The sequence below is a fragment of the Anas platyrhynchos genome, chromosome 5, assembly GCF_047663525.1.
Source record: "Anas platyrhynchos isolate ZD024472 breed Pekin duck chromosome 5, IASCAAS_PekinDuck_T2T, whole genome shotgun sequence".
In the NCBI taxonomy this organism is placed as follows: Eukaryota; Metazoa; Chordata; class Aves; order Anseriformes; family Anatidae; genus Anas; species Anas platyrhynchos.
In genome coordinates this window covers 63,020,063-63,040,336 of record NC_092591.1, presented here as the reverse complement: position 1 = coordinate 63,040,336, position 20,274 = coordinate 63,020,063, and the positions used below count along the sequence as shown (strand labels likewise).

Genomic DNA, 20,274 nt, shown 5'->3' with positions numbered 1-20,274 from the left:
TACTGATCTCGTAGTTACAAAATCCTACAACAGTTTTTTTTTTTTTTTTCCTGCCGTTTCAGTTAGTGATGTCCTATTTGAGTGTTCTTGGTAATGACTTCTCGTACTTGTCTTCTGAATTCCTTCTGATCTGCAGGGCTCGTGTAGCAGAAATAATGCATGTGAAGTGACGATGTCGGAAGCAGTTACTTAGTGATGTATGTTGCGCAGTAATTCTTCTCGCCGAATTTCTTGACAAGCCTTTTTGGATTTGTGGTTTGTAGTCAAGGTTGCAGTGAACTAGAACATTAATCCTGAGAGGCTTAAAATATCAGTGCACAGAAATGATGAAGCATTCCAACGCAAACTGCTAAATGATGAAGGATTTACTTGGGGTACTTCTGCTAAAGGCTAATTTCTCGGTATTTCCAGGAAAATGCTGCCTTGCCTTGATTGGCAAGAGACCTTTAGTTTCAAACTTCACTGTAAAAGTGTGTAATATGGCTTTATTTACATATTTTTACTGATCATATGATCTGCCACAGTCAGGTAGGATACGTACGTTTGTATGGAGTCGTTTACATATTAGTACTGAAGCATCTTAGAAAGAAACTGTGTTGCTTTTCATGAATAAGTGACCTGCAGTCAGATAACAGGATGGTCCGAAGTGACCTTTTCATTTTCAGATGGAGCAATGTTTTAATGTTAGTTTAACTGAGTGAGGAAACAGGGTTGGTTTCACAGAGACAAATTTTCTTTCAGCATGACTTCAAGTGACTTTAGAAAAGTCTTGTTGAAGCTGTAGTTGCTGCTCTTTGTATTTACAATTGCACTCTGTGTTGCAGAAAGATGTGGGCAGGGATCCTGAGGTTTCTTCAGTGTACTTGTCTGTGTATTGCTTCTGTCCTCTACAAGCAGATTTTTTGTGAACTATTCTACTATTTGCATGTATTACTTAATTCCTCCTTAACTTGCTGCTTTCAGCAGACTCCCTTACCACTGTTACCTCCCAGATTTGCTTCCCAAGCCCAGCACTACCTTACAGAGCTGTCAGAAGTACCTTGGGGAAAAGTCCCTTGATTTAACAAGGTCAGTGCCAGCTCTAACCAGCATAAGAATGGCATGGTCCTTTCTGACTCCTCTATGTGTGTGGTCCAAGACTGAAATCTGAGAGACCTCGTTCTGCGCTTTCACTGAGGGCTGGTAACATTTCTGTTTAGGCGCATCTCAGTCCTTCTGAGGATAAGGTGAAAAACACCATGTTTTTCTTTCTTGAAGCTCAACCACAGAAGGCATTTAACTCAAGCTCTTGCTTCTGTGGAACCACAGTCTTTGCTCCTGACTCTGAACAAGTCTGTGACTTGTGTTTTTAGGACTGAATAAAAGCACTGGACTTTGTTTTTCCTCTTACTTCTAGTCAGATTTTCATATTGAAAACTTTTTTTTTTTTCCCCAGACATGAATCTTTCTTCTTGTGAAGAAGAAAGGTGAGCTTGATGTGGTACATATGAAAGAAAAGAAAACTTGAGAGAAATGATTGATGAGATGATAAGGAAAGATATAGCTAGAGCTAGGGTGAGCTTCTGAGTTTGTCATATACATAGACCAAAGTGTTAGCACCTCTGATTAAATTTGTGCTTTTTTTTAAAAAAAATAAACTCTTTAAAAAAAATGTAAAGGCCTCAATATCAAGTAAGTAGATGACTTTCTAACAGTTTTGGGTCCTTAAGGCAGGTTACTGCAAAACAGTTTTCCAAGGCTTGATAAGAAAGTGAGGCTGGACTTCCTGTGCTTGCTGTTCAGTGTCCATCATTGGAACAGCTTTTAAAATCTGCAGGAAAGGCTTAGTTTGTATTTTTGAAATGTCTATGTATTTTTCTCTTCGGTGCAAAATCTCAGTGGTACTCTGGAAGAAAATAAGTGTTGGTGAAAGGAACGGAAAGTTGCTTTGGTAATAACATTCAGTCCTTGTGCTGTTACACTGGCATCCTCCTATCAGTCCTCTGCTCTGGAGGGCAGTGAGCGTGTAACAAGTGCAGACATCAACTCCCTGGGACGCTGCAGTGTAGAAGGAGATGCACGGTGTTTCGTGACGGTTGGCTGAGAGGGTCTGTGCTGCTGTTTGCTCAGGGTTTTCTGAAGTAGGTCCACTGGGTCTGCCAGTCTGGGCAGGGCACAAGGGGAACAGCTGATTTCTATATTCAATATACTTAAAATACGCTCATCTCCACTTCTGTTTTATATTTCTAGTGCATGTAAAAGGATTGTGTTCTGTTCTGAGGATAGGCCACTCGTTTTGTTTCTTAGTGTCTTCTTTTGCAAGTATTTCAGATTTGTTCTGTCAAAGACATGTGCCTGCCCTGCTGTGGCTGACAACATGCCTGTCATTGTCATTTTGAATGCTGCTTCTGTTTAGTTGAAAACAGAGCTAAATATCTTCTTGTTATATTTGCTGTGACTAAAGCAGAAAAGAAAAAAGCCTTGTAAAAAACAATTCTGTTTTTAAGAGTACTTTTTTGAAAAATTGTATCAGGCAGTCTTGGTTTAAATACATCGCGTCCATCTGCTATTCTGCATGCAGAGTAGTGAAAGAAAATAAATGGGCTTGGGATGTTTTTAAACATTTAAACCGGGGAGGGGGGATGTGTGTGTTCTTGTTGCTTTTCTAAAAAGCTGCGTTAGATTCTTGATGTCTTCCTTTGCCCCTTCCCTGCCCCCCCTCTTCCCACCTTCCTTAGAACTGTACCAGAAAAGTAAAACCAAAAGCTTTTGGTGTTCTGGCCTTGCAGTCCCAGCATGCAGATGTTGTCAGCTTTTTTTTCTGTGGTACGTTCAAAATGCTGTGGCAATTTTGAAACTATTCCAGTTGTGTGGCAATGTGTTTTGTTATCAACTAGATGAATACAGAGTTAAACGATAGATCTCTGTTCATCTCTTTATTCTCATTTGTCATAGAAGGCTTACAAGAATTCATACCATCGAAGCAATGGATGGTCAAGATATCATTGGTATCCAGTGGAATTTACACCAAGTATCCAGTTACACTGTGAAATTAACTCCTATTTGTTATTTCAGTTCGCAGTGAGGTTCTTGATATCACAGTTGTTAAAAATAGGAAAAGCAAAAGAAAAAAAAGAAAACATCAGGGTCTTTTACAGTCAGCAGATTAGAGTTAACCTGTCTTTTTGTCCTTCTCATATTTTTAGTGACTGCAGGAGGAATAATTGTATTCTCCACTGGATGTTAAAATGTATGTTGCGTACTGAAAGGAACGTGTTCTCATGGGATTGGAATAAGGGATTGTTAGAAGCAAGCTTGCATTCCTTAGTTGACAAACAGGCCAAAAATAAATTGGGGCCTTTCATCACACTGGTTATTTTCTTCCTCTTCTCTCTGCTTCCTCTAAAGAAAATCTTTTGACTCTTACAGATGAAGGATGGCACTCCACCCAACACACAATTCAGTTATTCTGAAGTATAGGGTGGTGTGTCCCTAACACATTTTCCTACCTTTGTTTTAGAAAGGTAGGCAATGGACTTACTTTGTCTTTGAGTTCTTTTGTCAGCGAAAGTAGAACAGTAACTTGCTTAACGAAGTCTTTAGAGAAAGACACAGATGTGAGAGTCATAGGTTGTGGATTTGTTACAAATGCCATGGAATGACAGCTATTGGAGACAGTTGACAAAAGTCCTGATTCACTACATGCAGTGGATGAAACCCCTGATTTCAGCTGCTAAGACAGCACCTCTGCAAGAAAACAAAAGCGATACTCAAGAATATGAATCTTCTGATCTGAATAACCTGACCCACTTTCAAGACTGCTGAAGTTCCGATTCCAGCAGCAAATGAGCTGGTGGAGCCACCACTTCGGCTGGCACTGTGCCTGCTGGGCTTGCTGGCAGTGGGGAGAGGAGAGGACACAACTGCAGGACGGTGGGCTAATGAGTTTCAGCATAAAAGTGAAGAATTCATGTTGGTGTATATGCAAGGAGGAGGTTGTCTCAGAAAGGGAATCCTCTCTGACGAGAAATATGTGCAGTTCTGCCTGAGGAGGAGCTGGGAGGAAGGAAGCAAGTCATGGTCTGAAGGCATTTCTCTGTTGATGGAGTGACTGCTTTACAGCCCTGGCAGCTGTAGCTTTCCTTGAATGGTAGTTTTTACTCCAAGAATTCTTGTTTAATGAATTTATTACCTTAATCTGTCAAACTGAGTGTTTTATAGGTTGTAGTTTATTTGCAGTTATATATGGCTTAATGATCCTTAAAAAAGGGATCAGATAAATGTACTGCTTATTTTCATTTTTTGAAGTGAACCTTGCCTAATTATTGGAATGTTAATAGTTCTCTAGCTATGCATTTAAATGACTTTTCTTTAATAGTAGAATATGGGACTTGAAAAATCTTTTCTGTGATAGAAAGCATCCCTGTCTGTCTTTCTGACTAGAATGGTTCAATGGGATTACTATCCCATTTCACATCTCTTATGATGAAGGCCATCAAGTTTAATCTTTTGTTTGGTTATCCCATTTTTTCTCTTAAGACTTGAAAATAGAATATTTGACTGTTTTTATTGGCAATTAGAAATGTGGTGAGTGTTATTTTTAACACATCTGCTTTGGCTTTAGCTTTAAGACATTGGTTCTTGGCGCGACTGATTATCCATGTCTAGAGACATCTTTATCACCTGTATTTTACGGCGTGAGCAGGTCAACTGTTGGTCATCAGACAGTTTGGCTAATAAAGAAGTCATTAGATCTCCCAAGGTACATGCGACCTCTTCTCTGCAGTGTTGTCATCCTCCGCTCCCTCCAACCTTGTCCTAATTTTTCTCATTTGCTCCATTCTTTTGTAATTTCTACAGTGTGGATTCCAGAAATAAGCACACTACCTGTTTGGCTAGCCAACTATTTTTGTTTAGACTTGGACCATGGATTTTAGAGCTGGAGTTGTTTTATGTTCCGTAAACTTAATTTTTAAGGATCACATTCTTTCCAGAAAACTATTTATCTTTATATCTAGACATATAAACAAGACACTCATTTTAGTGGCATCAGGAATTATATGTACAACTTCTGTATGCTGAAAAAATTTTCATGCGAATGTGTTCTTATGTGCAAAATAAAACCATATTGTTTTGATTACATACTCTCTCTAATATCATTTTCCATTCAAAGATATAAGGTATGCAATAAAAATACACCAAAACTGAATGAAGGGAATGACTAGCAGGCTATGTCACGGGAGTTTAGAGAAATAAGCTGCTTGACAGGGTGAAAGCAACAAACTACTTAATCAGGATTGGTAGGGCTTTCTGGATTTCTTTGTTTTATAATTATCTTGAGCAGATCGGCGTGCTCAGTGAACAAATGAAGGTGGCAGTATTAATGATTCTTTAAAATCAGTGTTGCGTGACCGTTCAGATCTTTTGTCAGGCACTTCTGGTAATGAGGATAGCTGCTTCTGACTTATTGGCAGAGCAGGAAAACTGAGCCAGATCCCACCCTGCAGATTGCTGGTCAGAGGCTTTTCCAGCCAAGCTGCAGGGAGAGATTCCTGTGCAGTTCTTAGTCACATGGAAATCATGTAAAGGTTTCCTTGGGAACTTGCGTTAGGAATTTAGAAGTTGCATTAGCAATCCATCTGAACATATGTGGCTTCTCTTCCATAAGCTACCTGGAAAGATGTGTGTGATTGGATTTATGGTGGATGTGGTAGGAGTTTCAGTACAACTGTAGCTTATTTTGTGACCACACGTGAAGGTTTGACAGGAAATATCTTTCCACATGGTTACATGAGATTAAGAACAGTGACAGCAGCCATGAATTGTCCTCCCAGTTCTGTGGCCATAATATTGCCAATGGCAGAGTCAGAAAGGAGGAGAAAGGAGTGAGGTGTGTCAGTGGTGGCAGGATTTTCAGTCTGAATTCCCAGCCATTCAGAGGGGGCTCGTTTTCTTTCTTGTTTTTGAGAACTCAAAATTTCATCCTTTTCACTTAAAAGTTTCAACTGAAAAGTATATTTTTACAGTTTATATATTGGGAGGAAGTCATGAGTAAATGAGCCTACAAGTTGCGTAACCACTTTTCCTATTACTTTGTTGGGAGGACCTTTTTCTTTTCCTTAGGAATGTGAAGGTAACAAATCAAATTTTATTTTATTTATTTATTTTTTTTATTTTTTTTATTTTTTTTATTTTTTTCAGAGCAAGTCAGGAAAGGGTAGAAGACCTTTGGGATTCACTCCTCTTTTTACCCCACCTCAAAGCTGAGGAAAGCCTGGTAGCTAGCATCCTTCAATAACCAGCAAGATGCTATGCTTCACTCTAGTTTCTCTAAGTTTTTCCCCCCTGTGTAATCTTGTAGAAAAGTTGTTTACATCGACAGGGATAGTTGTATGCAGGTACTCCCAAAGCAATGCTGTGTCCCACGGATTAGGAACTCCATGTAGTGGGTCTGTTCTTGAGTTTGTAAGCCCAGCTTCTGATCAGCCCGAGACAGGCACTGCTGTCTTCTGCTTGCAGGTGGAGCAGCGAGAGAAGTCACAGGGTAAGAGCAAGGTGGAGCATAAAAATGAGCCAGAGGCTGCCTGCATGTGCTGCACATCTACCTGGGATATGGCTTACGTTCAGCATTGGGTGTCTGGCTAAAATACCACTCAGTAAGATGAGACGGTGCTGTTGGCTCAAATGTACAATATCCTGCGTGTGTGCATTAGCTTTTCTAATGTGCGTGCAATTAGGAAGCCCAAAGTACAGATGCATAGGCTGGAATCGTTTAAAGAGAGGAACCTTATGAAAAGCAGGATTTGAGGGTAGTAGTCCTTTAATAGAGTTCAAGTTCTCACACTTAGGACATTCTGAAAATTGTAGAACGCATCATATTTTTATCAGTTTATATTCTCTTACATCTTAATTTTCTCAGGTCTAGAATAAAACTTGTCAATTTTTGACATTTCTCCTCCTGCATTTGTTAAAACCTTTCTTCAGAGTTTTTATCAAAACCTTTCAATGAGTACTAAATTAATCGGATCTGTGATTTATGAAGAGATGGATCTTGAAGCCTGTATTTATTTTTGCCTTCTGCAGATCTGCTGCACTTGGTGTTTTGCTGGAGCGAGGATTGCGTGTGAGAAGCTTCTAAGTGCTCATAAATTTAGGAATTAAGGGTTAATTGCATTTGGACACTGGGTATAAGCAAATATTGTTTGTGGATTTTTTTTCCTGTCTTTTGATGGATGTCTAGTGATAAGCACTAGGTGGTCAGTGGAAGAAATGAAAGGGGAGGCAATGCAGGTGCTCAGGTTCTTACTGGTTGTAATGGCAAGAGAATAGTCTGGTCAGCGTCCTGGAGTTGCACAGATCCACTTTCTGTTCCCGGGTTGAACTTTGCAGGTGTCAGTGAGCTCTCACTTGAGATTCCCTGCCCCATCGGTATCTTCTGGTTGACCTGAAGGTCTGGTGGTTTGCTGTGTTACAAGCATTGAGGTTCTAACAAAGAGAGAGCTAATAAATTAAAAACTGTGCCGATGTGCTAAAGATGATGAGCATCATGCAAAAGTCAACAAGACAGATACGAAACCAGGAAAGAAGTGTAGAGGCTCTCTGACAAGAGCTGTGCAGTAGCTGATTGTTTTATCAAATACAGGAAGGCATGTACGCTTCTGTCTGGACGTTGGTGGTGTTTTTCTGTGATCAGAAAGTAAGAGCATTATCATATATTTTACACTATTGATCATCCTAATGAGAAGGTGTTCGAGTCAAATTGTTTTTTTTCTTTGGAAAATGGATGTGATCTTGCACATCGGTGAATCCAGGGGTTGTGATGTGTGCTTTCCAAGATCAGGAGAAAACTCGACATTCAGATTTGTTCCTTACCTATGGGGAGAGGGGGGACAAACCAGCTTAGTAAATGTCTGAGGTTTTTCCTCAGCTATTAAAAAAAAAAAAAAAGCTGACATGACATCATCTGCACAGATGTAAATATAGAAAACAAGTAGGTGTGTTAAACCTCCTGACTTATTTTTTAAAACCTCTTTTAGAGAGGATTCTCTTTACCAAGCGTATGCGTCAGTGAGCAGAGATGTGATCTTCTTTCTCCTTCTGGGGGATCGGAAGTTTCTTTAAAGCCTTATTTTCATCTTCTAAGGTTTTTAGCTCTTCTGTAAGTGTTGTTATTAAATGTTCTCTGTCTTTGACTCTACTCTTCCCCAATACGGCTCTCTCTTAGGGAAGTTTTTATTTTTTTTCCCCAAATCTGTCTCTCTATACATATTTCTGACTTCCCGGATATGCATTTTTTTTTCTCTGAGCAATGATATCATTGAACAAAATTATACAAATCTAGTCAGGGACACTTTTTTAATGGATAATCAGTTGAGTTCTTGCTTTTGAGACAAAAAGAAAAAAAAATCCCCACTTAAATTTCAGTGCTATAAAATGAGATCAATGAAATGGACGGGAGTATTTTAGGTACTGTGAGACCTGTCCTAGGTCCTGATTCAGGATAAGGTCCCTGAGGGAATATTTAAGATGTACTTAAGCCCAGATCCGAACTGAGGTGACGTTAACCCTCAAAGTACTTGTAAGCATTCTCTGGAAACAAAGCTTTCTGGACTGTAGGGTGATGTGTTTGTCAGGTTCTTTATTGTCTACAGGCAGTGTTATAACCACCTCTGCGTGGCTACTTTGTGGAAGTAAGGGCTCCCCAGAATAAAGATCCTCGTTGGTTTAGCAACTGAGTCTTAAATACTACTGTAAAAGTAGAGAACAAACCCAACCATTTTCAAAATCAGTTTCTATTGGCATGTAATTGCAGCGCGCAAGGAAATAAGAGAGGAGTTGAAGAGTGTTTTCTCTTTTGCAGGTGTTGCTGAAATAGTTTGATTTGTTTTAATCATATGATTTCATGTAATTCTGACTGATTGTTAGTGCAGCTGCCAACAGCTGCATGATTGCTTAGCTAATTGCATTCTGGTAAGAGAGCAAGGCTTATTTTAAGATATGCAGTTGTGCTCCCTCGTTTCCTTTTTTTTTTTTTTTTTTCTTTTTGAAGAAACTGTGTGCATTCAGAAGAGTAACTGTGTAGTTACTTCCTGGTATCACAGTGGACGTTTGTTGCTCTAGGGAACATTAGAGAGGTTATAAGCGAGGTTTTATCAGTCAGTCTAGCGTACGGACAGAATCTGTGAGAAGTTAGAACCGTGCTGCTTAAATTCATACATTTACTTCTGTAGGCCTTCAAATGCTCTTGTCCTTGGGGCTAATTGCATCAACTGCTCTTTGGGAGTATTTTACAGTTTAACATGTAACGCTTTCCTTCACTTACCAGGTAACTAATTCCTGTTGTTGCATCACTATAGTGGCTGAGAGTACAGGAACTGGGAGCTGCTGTTACGTATCAATCATCTCCTTCAAGAAATACCTGTCTGAAATGTGACATTTGTATAACGCTGTGTATGGAGAGAAACCACATTGGGAGAGTAGACTCTCTGTTGTGCATGCTAGTTCAGTATAGAATACCTACATGTTGCTTGCTGGTATGTCTTAGCTATGATAATTACAGTTGACAGTATAAAATGTATAATGCAGTGTTGTTTTTATTTGTTATATAGCTTTATGCCAGTATATACAGGCCTCTAAAACCCGAGATGGTGCCAGCCGTTTCATTTCAAGTGCAACAGAAGGTAAAGGAAAAAGTGTGGGGAAAAACAGCACAATTTTTTATTCTCCTGATACCCTATCTTCATGCCTCTTGATCTTTTAACCCTTTAGGCTCTCTCTTCACAGCCAATGTTTTGTAATAGATGGTGGATACCTTTTTTGCTAAGTCTTGAAGAAGAAACTAACTAAGTGATGCCACTTCTATGTTTATCTTAAACTTGCATCATCTTTGTCTCTTGTCTATTTGTGCTTTTCTTCAGTAACAAAATTTCACTGAACCTTAAGCTTTAATTATGCTTTAATGAGAATCTGAAATATTTGAAGAGTAATTCAGAGAATTTCTGTCACAATCATAGTCCAAAGACAGTCACACTTAAGGAAAAGCACAGATACTTAATGATATAAAAATGTTACAGTGCCAATCCTTGCTAATATCTGCAGTCTAATTATATGCTTTAACTAACTGTCTTGCATTTTCTGTTTCTCTTAAAAGGAATGTGTGTGTTTAAATCACTTAATCCTCACATCTACCTGCTGATGTCCTGCTTTTTGGCCTTGTTTGAGCTTAAAAAGAGATATTTACAAAATACTTACTTCAGTGTCTTTCTTTCACCTTCAGGGGAAAACTTTGAACAGACTCCGTTAAGACGCACATTTAAGTCCAAAGTTCTTGCTCGCTATCCTGAGAATGTTGAATGGAACCCTTTTGACCAGGATGCAGTGGGAATGGTCAGTATCGCTTAATGACTTTTGCTTTTAAGACAAATACCTACCTTAATAAGTGGAGGCATTCACTTGTGTTTTGCTTGACAAAAAAAAAATAAATCATTGTATGAAGTCTGTTATAGACTGTAAAAAAAATTGCTTTAAATTTTGCAGGCTCAAAGATTTTCTCACTTAATTGAGATATTTTTTAAAGGAACCTAGTTAAACCTAGTTAAAACTGATAAGTGATGCATACATAGGACGTTTTTTATTTTCTTTACAACTTTTTCTGTTACATTTTACAGAATAGTTTGGAGAAATAAGTTAGTGTGATTAATGAATCTTTGTGCATGAGTTTCTGTTCAGTGTAGTTTTTTCATTTAGATCAAATATAGTACTTTGTCTGGTTTCTAGCCCGAGTGAATAAAATACTTTTATGTGAGTTTGTATTTTGTTGTTTTATTATCACTGAGGTTTGTAACAAAATGGTTATTGCTCTCAATAGAAACCACATAGAGTCCTTTCAACATGTTTACTTTTTCTAATTTGAATATGTATAAATATATTGTACAGAGATGTAACACTTAAAACATTTTTAATCTGAAACGTGATAGCAATCTGTGGATTCTAAATCCTATTTTAATGAGTGCTCCATTCATTAATGAGGCAGGAGGATAGAAAAAAGTGTTAACTGATACTATTTACCTTCCCCCCCCTTTTTTTTTTTTTTATAGCTGTGTATGCCTAAAGGGCTTGCTTTCAAGACACAAGCAGATTCTAGAGAACCTCAGTTCCACTCTTTTATTATTACTCGTGAAGATGGCTCACGGACATTTGGATTTTCTCTCACATTCTTTGAGGAAGTTACTAGCAAACAGATCTGCAGCGCAATGCAGACGTTGTATCATATGCACAATGCTGAATACGACATTCTTCATACTCCACCCACAAATGACAAAGATAGCTGCAGCAGCACTGGGGACTGCAATGGCACTTCTGTTTCAAAGCTACAGCGTTTTAACTCGTATGACATTAGCAGAGACACACTCTATGTCTCAAAGTGCATTTGTCTGATTACTCCAATGTCTTTCATGAAAGCTTGTAAGAAAGTACTAGAACAACTTCACCAAGCAGTGACTTCACCTCAGCCGCCACCTCTACCTTTAGAAAGCTACATCTACAATATTCTCTATGAGGTTCCTCTTCCTCCAGCAGGAAGGTCGTTAAAATTTTCAGGTGTTTATGGACCAATTATCTGCCAGAGGCCAAGCACCAACGAACTACCATTATTTGATTTTCCAGTTAAAGAAGTTTTTGAATTGCTTGGAGTAGAAAATGTGGTTCAACTCTTTACCTGTGCCCTCTTGGAATTTCAGATACTGCTTTATTCACAGCGTGAGTACTTGATCTTTGTTTTCTTATCTGGTAGTTGTACTGGCACAAGGGCTTTTCGTTTCTGGAATTTTTAAAATTAAAAAAAAAAAAAGGAAAGCACACCCACAGCGCAACATTATCATGCTAATGGAGTAAGACTGGTCTATATACAGGATTTAATGTCAAGAAAAGATCTCAAGTTGCAAAGAGCTTTGTTTTGGTTCCTGTTTCTAGACACCTAAATGTAAAGACTTAGGCTTTCATGTTATCTCCTGTGTTCATGGACTGACTGTCCATTTTATTGTTGTCTCTGGAAGTGCTCTGTGGTTGGGTAGGGTAGTACGCTTTCTCTCATGTTCCTCTCCAGTTACTTTGCTGAATTCTCCCCCCCATCTCTGCCAAACTCTCTGTGCATTTTGAGAAGATAAAAAGCTATGTATGGTTTTGAAAAAGAATTAATGGTATGAACTTAGTTTTTTCGTTGAGTGCCTAAAGTCACATTTCAGTTGTTGTTTTGAAATAAAATTATCAGAAAAATGTAGTTTGCCTGAATTTAAATTCCAAGTCCCTGTTAAGCTCTGAAATGGTTATTACTGATATCATGTAAAAAAAAAAAAAATTGCTTTTAAGACCATAGGCAGGAACTATGCTGTGTTAAAATATTTTGAATACAGAGCTTCTTACTCTACGTCCTGTTAGTCTAAAAGAGAGTACATGGAGTTATGCCAGTTTTTTTTCTACTTTTAGTTGCCCTAACATGGCTAACATTATGAATAGATGGGTTTGGACTAATGGTATGGATTAAAGTAGATAGACTGCATTTTGAACAGTTTTATAATAATGACAAGCCTAGAAGACCCTAAGCTGAATCCTAGGATAGCCTATGGTGGTACGGAAATCTGTTTTCAGTATTTTCTTCCACTGAGCTGTCACTGAAATATGTCGAAAACATATAGTCATTATTTATAAAATATGTTCTGCAGTTATTAGCAAATTTATCCAAAGGTGAAATAAAGATGTTTATGTGCGTTGAGACGCATGCGTAGACTAAAGCCAAAGAATGGTTTCGTGTGATGGTCAAGGCGATCAAAAGTATATGATGGCAGTAAGGCATTATGGCTTGCTGCATTGTGTAAACAATGCTAACTGCCAGAGAAAAACTCTGCAGTTGTTCAAACATCATAAAAAAAAAAAAAATACTTGATGGTAGTTAGTATCTTGGACTTAATAAATAAATAAATAAATAAAATTTCTTTTATGCCATGCCTAAGGGGATCTGTAGGTCCAAGCAACACTTTGCATATTATTCACAGAAGATCTGGAAATACTTGGCTAACAGACAAACTTTGTTGTGTTTTCTCCAGAACTGGATTAGACATTTATGTATTTGGGCTTTAGGGAAAGCTTGTTAATGCAGCCAGCACTGTGTCACCAGAGCAAGATTCAAACGCCACCTCTTCCACCTGGAGACGGCAGCCCGGTCAGCCCGTAGCTGTTCCTGAGGTGTCACGGGGCAGACGTGTGTGTGTGCCCAGCCAGCTGGAAGCCCGTCAGGACGAGCATTGCCCACAGCAGTGCTCCTGGATCCCTTTCCAGCCCTTTACTCGCTTCTCCTGGGCAGGCACTCAGCTCCCGTGTGGCCCGGCCTTCTATGTTCTGGCTTCTGTTTCCAACGTCACCGTAATAGGCTTGACTTTTTCTCCCCTTTGGCACTTTCCGAGCGTCTGATCGGTGGTTAATTAATGTAGCTTAAAGTAGCTCTGGGATGTGAGTTTTTTGACTGCACACACAGACATACGGAAATCAAGAGAAAGGGATTAATGCAACCCAAGGCCTGTACCCCTGGATCTTGGGCATTTTCTGTCCACTGTTTCCCCTGCCTTACACCAAACTTTGGATGAGTTGGGCTTCTCTACACCTTAATGAAGTGTCTTGTCTGAGTGTATCAAGCTTTCACTTATAGTTTTTGTCTGAAAGTCCTCTTCTAGTAGAAAATAAATTTCGTTATTTGTTTGCTGACTTTTGTCCATCAATTTTAGCAATCTAGCGCTTCCTCAGTAGCCGTAGAGTTTTGGAAACGTACTTTCTGAAGTATTTAATCTTGGACTTTTTTTTCTTGCTATTTTTCTTTAAAACAAACAAAACAACAAAAACAAAAACAACAACAAAAACAAAGTAAAAATCAACACAGCTTTTTGGGACAGTTTGCTATTATTTACTGAATTTACTGTCAAAGCTACTAGTGAGTTAATAACAGAAGATACAGGATACTGCTGGAGTTGCCAGCAGGGAAGATGAAGACTTTTCTAAAATGCTTTTGATAAAGACATTCTTTATTTTCTTATTATTTGAAATGGAAGTGGGTAGTATTTTTTAAGTTCTAGAAATCAAGTTTTTCTTCCTGAAAAATCTCATGTCTTTTCTAACTGAGTTATTCTGTTTTCTTTTATGTGGCAGTGAAGTAGAAAATTGGTAGAGTGATTGCTTGCTTTGATGTTTACAAGAGTGTTATCAGTAGGAAAAGGGAACATCTGACTGAGGTGCTGGTTGTCTGTACCGTTACCATTTCCTTCTTTTGCTTTTTCTTTTAGATACGGATGATGGTGTGCTCAGTTCTGAGTGGAACTAGAAAGTACTTGAACTTTTGGAAAGGGCTTGCTCATGTTCTTGTACAAACAGTTCTGCGAGGTCTAGGTTGTCTTTGTGAATCTAAATCTTAATTTTTTCAGCATCCTTTGGTTTTTGTAAATCTTCTGATGCCCAAACCTGTGACAGCTGAAACTGATGAGATCACTTCTCCTGGGTCAGATGAGATTGCTGGGTTTAGATTTGAAACAGTATAAGAGGGTTTGCTAATGAGGTTTACTTTTTTAATTTTTTTCCTCTTGGAGGGCTTTGCAGCCAGATACATTTGTTTTTTGAAACAAATTATGTAGCATTTTAAGTTGCTGGCTGTCCTTGGAATTGGAGTAACTTCACTTGGCAGCGAGTGTGTTTTGCTTCTGGGATTCCTTTGACATGTTTCTGACATTATGCTTCTGGAAGTTCTTCTTTTGTCCCACTATATTGGCACAGCTTGTATGTTTAGGATCAGTGCCTTCCAAATGTAGGGAAGGAATGAGCTCCTTGATTTGACTGTTGTTTTGTGAGAATTGTCTCTCCCGCTTGGGAAAGCGTTAGAGGAACATCCGTGCCTATGAGGTGATGAAGAACCCAAAGCTGCTCCTAGTGCTGAGCTGCTACTAAGGGATTCAGGCAAAAATACGAGAAGACAGTGGTGCTGAAGGAGATCTTTAGTTGTGCCCTCACTAGATTATTTTGCAGAAGCTGATTTGCATTTCTGCAATTTATGTTGCTCTTACATCTGTGAAGCAGATTTATTTCTTATCTCTAGAGCACCTAGAGCTTTTCCGAAAAGTGTGCATTGAGTTAGGACAGCTGCAAAATTTGCTTGGAGGAAGCTTTTCTAAACAGCTAAAAACAATAAAAGGAGAAGTACAATGCACCACTGCCACAGGTGATCTTGCTCAGTTTTATTTTTCTGTGTATTTTCTGGCTGCTGCCATTTGCAAGTAAAAAAATACAGTTTTTTAGTTGATTGTGTTGACTTTGAATCACTCCCCCCATTTACTTCATTTGCTTACGATGATGTTCCCTCTGGAGATGTAAAGTATTGGTTTTAATTTCTTTGCCCTGGTAGTCCCACGTTGGCAGACTCCAGTCATGGCATAAGATGTTTTCTTATGCCTTCAACGACTTAGGAGAACTGCTCCTTTGGTGCAGGCATCTTTAACCAGCCTGTCAGACACAAAAAGTGAAAACGAATAGGAAGATCTTTGACCCACTGCCTCTGCTAACCACAATTCTCTTACTGCAGTAGCAGGTTGGTTTTTTTTTTATTATTATTACTTTTATTTTTTTTTTTCAGTAAAAAGCCCAGTTAAAGAAGTGCGTGTTTCTTCCTAAAGAGCCTGACATATTGAATACCTATTCTCAGTACAACTTTTTTTTTTTTTTTTTTTTTTTACATGCCTAAAGGAAACTCTAGGTCCAGCAGTGCTTTTTTCTGCTGGCTCAACTGCATGGCATGTGCCTACAGGGACTGCCTACGTAACTCTTTTTCACCTTCTGATCCTCTTCAGCTTAAGGAGAGGCTTAACCCTGTCAAATAGCACATCCTTCTAGTTTAGTCACGTATTTTCTGAAGATGTCCAAACTCATCTGTGGTAACGGTCGTCCACTGTATGGGCAACTCTGCTTTAAACTAACAGTATGCAAGTGGCATGGGGGATGGAGATTATTTGACAAATATAGCAGTATTTCTTTGTCATCTAAAAGAAAGTAGCTGTTTTTTTTCCTTGCACGTTGATCAGTTAAGTCCTTGCCATCCAAACAGTGCCCTCGTGGTGTGTCGCTTTTCCTCTACCAGTGCTCTTGCACAATACAAAGCCTGTGGCACTGGCACCAGAGTAAGCATACTCTGGTTTCAAAACCAAGATTAGCACCGCTACTGAAGCACTTCCTACCTGTCGTGTGGTGTTTTTGTTTTTTTTTTCCTAAATCCTTCATAATTCTTTAATATCAGAAATACGCTGCTTTCCCTTTTTTTGTAAAGCAAATGAAACACCCCACCCTTGCTGGATAGGTATAACTTAAGAAAGCATTCAAATTATTTTGGTTTATGTTTGCAGGCTTCTTGTCTTTATCCTTTTGTCACTGGCTCCTGAAGTGCACAAAGCCTGCCGAATGTAGTGACCATTCTTGGCAGGCTGTGGTGATGCAGGTCAAGGGTCTGGGAATGGCTCATGCCGGGGGGCTCTCCAGGATCAGAGGGTGTTTGCAGGCAGCTGGGCTGCAGGAGGTAGTTGCTGAGTGGATAGAAAATTTGAATTATTGATTTTACTTTGTAATTAATTTGAAAGGCTAATACTAAAGTTAGCATAATGACAGAGAGAGAAGTTGTATTTAAATTAGCCAGCAGAATTAGGCAAGATTTTTTTTTGCGTGTGTGTAGTAGGAAAACACTTTCTATTCTGAGACTTGTTCCTTCAGATAAACAAGCTGAATATGAACCAGCTGGAATATTTGTGTATCTCCGGCTTCTTTAAAGTAGCTTTTAATGCTGAAGAAAACAGGGCATGTGGTAGATTCTTCTTCCCAAAGCTTATCATTAATTCATCACTTCTTAGCATTCGGTCTGTGATTAAAGCTGCAAACCAGTAACTGTGCAGGCAGAAACTGGTGTCCAGGCAGAATAGGGCAGTGTTGCTAGTAATGTTGATTGAATTGTTCCCTAATGTGCTTCAGTCCAGGTATGCTATGTGCAAAAACATAGAACTGTTTAAGGCATCCTAGCTCGTTTTGATTTAAGGAGCACCAGCACAGCAGATCTGGTGTGAGACAGTGAGGAGTAGCATTATGCAGGAACCTTTTCGCCAGGCGTAGCTTGATCTGAAACTGAAAATGGAAACTCTGGATTGCAGAATTGACTGCTGGTAGCAAAACCTGTGATGAGTTCCTCTTGCAGACCCCAGACTCTCTAACTTCGATTCCACGCAAAACGAATCATGAATGCCAGGAACTGCTTAATTTCACTCCGGAGCATTTGTTTAGAACAAATATTGTTGGCACTTTTCATATCCACTCTGCAACAGTGTAGTAACAGCTTCAGAAACTTCCATGCCTGAACCTGTGTATTCAGGCTGCTTTTGCAATGTCACATTGGCTGTAATCTTATGGATGTGTTGGAAGACACCCCCTCCCACCACACATGCATGCATACACACGCACAAAGGATGCTGTTGGTTTTTTTATTATTATTTTTCCTTTCCTCCTATTCCCTCTGCTTCCCTTTCTGGCTGGAATTAGGTATTGTTGCAGAATCATGCAGAAGGCATCCTTTGTTTACAGCTTGTACTGTATTTATAGCTTGATTGACGATAGGAGCTGTCTTAGTCTTACAAGCTTGCTTTATGGGCTTTGCAGCCTGGCTGCTCAGAAGCATTCTGAACGTTTTAGTGGTTGTTTGCATTAAGCCACATGCTCTCAGTTCATCTGGTGTTGCCTCTTTTGCAGGATATAGATACCAAAAAACATTAGAGAAGATTCCAGAGTATAAAAGAGGAGGGGGAGGTTTTGGCCCAGCATACTGCAATATTAACTGCTCTAGACACCAGCTGCTGAATAAAGAAGATCTTTTTGTATGCATGTTGCATAGGTGCAGCTAGCACTGCTGTTAAATGCTGTGAGGAAGAGTTGTTTTTACATTGAACTGAGAGTTTGGTCATGTGTTTCTAAGGACAAATGAAGCCAATCCTTTTTATTTCTTACGCAGACATTTCGGTCCCACTATTGGTTTGGCTACTATGCAGCATGCTTTATAGACGGTTAAGCACTCTTTTAGAAATGTTTATCTGAGAGATACCAGATGCCTTGGTTTTCATCCAAGGCTTGCATAGAAAGCCATAAGCATGGAGAAAATAAAATATTTCCGATGTGTTTCCTAGACAATTACAATACAGCTTCCACGCTCGAGTGGTGGACCTGCTTGTAACCCTGGATGAGGTAGCAGAGGGTGACCTAATGGGTGCTAAGACCTAACTTGCTCATTTCCGTGTGACTCGTGGAATGACCTACTTTGTGTTGAGCTCTCTTTGTCGTTTCAGCAAAATGGGCTTGGTGTACAAGGGTTGGCTTTCATTAAAGATGCTGCTCAGTTAGTAGCGAGTTTTGTGGTTTTACAGCAAGCTCTCGTTTCTTTAATTCAGAATGACTTAAACATCTTTATGAAAAGGATTTTTTTTCTTGCTCTTTTTCAGATTATCAGAGACTGATGACTGTGGCAGAGACCATCACAGCACTAATGTTTCCATTTCAGTGGCAGCATGTGTATGTTCCTATCCTTCCAGCATCCCTCCTCCATTTTCTTGATGCTCCCGTCCCTTACCTGATGGGCTTGCACTCCAATGGATTGGATGACAGGTCGAAGCTGGAACTCCCTCAGGAGGTGAGAGGAGCTTGTTTCAATTGATGAAATAATGTAGCTATGAGAAAAGTGAGGAATGAGACAAAAGATGAATGTTAACTGTAACAGCCGTTGTGAAATTCCTTCTGGCTCTGATTTGGGATGGATCTTATCTTTTTGGAGACTCTGGAGAAAATTCAATGAAATTGCTAAATAAAACCCCATCTTTGGAATTGTGTGCTCTGATAAAGTTAGACTATAATTTTACATGCGTCTTTTACAGAAAGAACAATTTTATGGTGCAAAACTGACATATGTTGTGCTAGGAAATGCAGAAAAGTGCAGTGTGACCTTAAGGTCAAAAAAGCTGCTATGGCCAAAAGGCCTTGCAGCTGCTTGTGGGGTGCTGACCGAGCAAATCTTTACTGACATCAGTGCTGCGCTCTGCTTGCTCTGGTTCCTAGCTGTGCAGGATTAGGCTGGGTTTCTCCGCACTGTGTTTCTGAGTTGGGATTGGTTTACCTGGACCTGGTTTTTCCTCTGAATGTAAACTTCAGCTCATAGCAAAATGTCAGCACCTACTTAAGCAAACTGGTACTAACTGGGATAGTGCTAAGGAAATCCTGCCTTGTAGTGAGCTTATGTTAGCAACAGCTACTGCATGAATTATGGGAATGGTCCATAAAGGCTTTGCAACTCATACATGGGGCTGGGACTACATTAAAACCACATAGGGGTTGCTTTTATTTTATCCTGCTGTTCACAAATATTATTTTTAGGGCAGTGCCAGGAGAGACTTCAGGAGCTGTTTGTGAGAATCAAGGGACCAACAGTGGTCGAGCACTACCGGAGGTAGCAAAGGAGGTGCCTGCAGGAGCCAGCAACTACCTGTGGGAAGCGTGTGTCAGGTGGCTGCTGGCTGGCTGGGTCAGGCAGCTCTATCGGTAGGCTGGATGGCTTCTCTTGTGGGGTAGCACTGGTGTGTTTGCTCTTGTAAGTAGCAACTGATGAGAGTTGAAGTGTCATCTGGCTGTTGTGAAGAAGCTGGACAGCTCAATCCTACAGCCCTCTGGGAAGCTGGCGTTTGCAGAATTGTTAGCATGGGTCTGGCCCCTGCTGGAGTCTGCTTAGTAGCTAGCACAGGTGTAACTTCACAGGGGAAGGACTGGGTAAATCCTGGAAAACATTCTGCTTAGAAAATCCTATTACTAGGGTCCATAATCTTTGTCACTTTCTCTGGTTGCCCATTTGCTTCTATTATTTAAATTACTGGAGAAGTGGTGTGGAGAAGTGTGGCAGGGAGAGGATTTTTTGGTGATGGTGATTGTTGCTTTTTTTTTTTTTTAATCTGCTTCATTATTAGATGGGTCTGCAACATAGCTTGACATAAACTTCCTAATAAAGCTATGTGGAAATAAAGACAATATATTTTTGTGAACTTCCAGTCTGGTCACCATGCCAACATTGCTCTTTTTACTCAAATCCATATGCTGGTAGTTTTCATTGGCTTTTCCTAGCAAGTTGAAAAGAAATTTTCTCCTCAAATTGTTGTTATTTTCCTGATAAAGCTCAAGTCTTTATAAATCTCGTGATTT

General features: G+C 39.5%; 1 protein-coding gene across 6 annotated transcripts in view; it reads left to right on the top strand.

Moving 5' to 3' along the window:
- The window catches only part of DENND5A (DENN domain containing 5A), a 59,479-nt gene that overhangs the window by 5,068 nt on the left and 34,137 nt on the right, over positions 1–20,274 (top strand). For 4 of the 6 annotated variants that reach the window (XM_027461085.3, XM_027461087.3, XM_072039367.1 and 1 more), the window contains exons 2-5: positions 9,588–9,659; positions 10,256–10,365; positions 11,076–11,736; positions 18,534–18,721. In XM_027461085.3, coding sequence (XP_027316886.1) covers positions 9,588–9,659; positions 10,256–10,365; positions 11,076–11,736; positions 18,534–18,721 — 1,031 coding nt within the window. The remainder of the gene's footprint in view (positions 1–9,587; positions 9,660–10,255; positions 10,366–11,075; positions 11,737–18,533; positions 18,722–20,274) is intronic. The other 2 variants (XM_072039370.1, XM_072039369.1) reach the window with 1 other exon arrangement.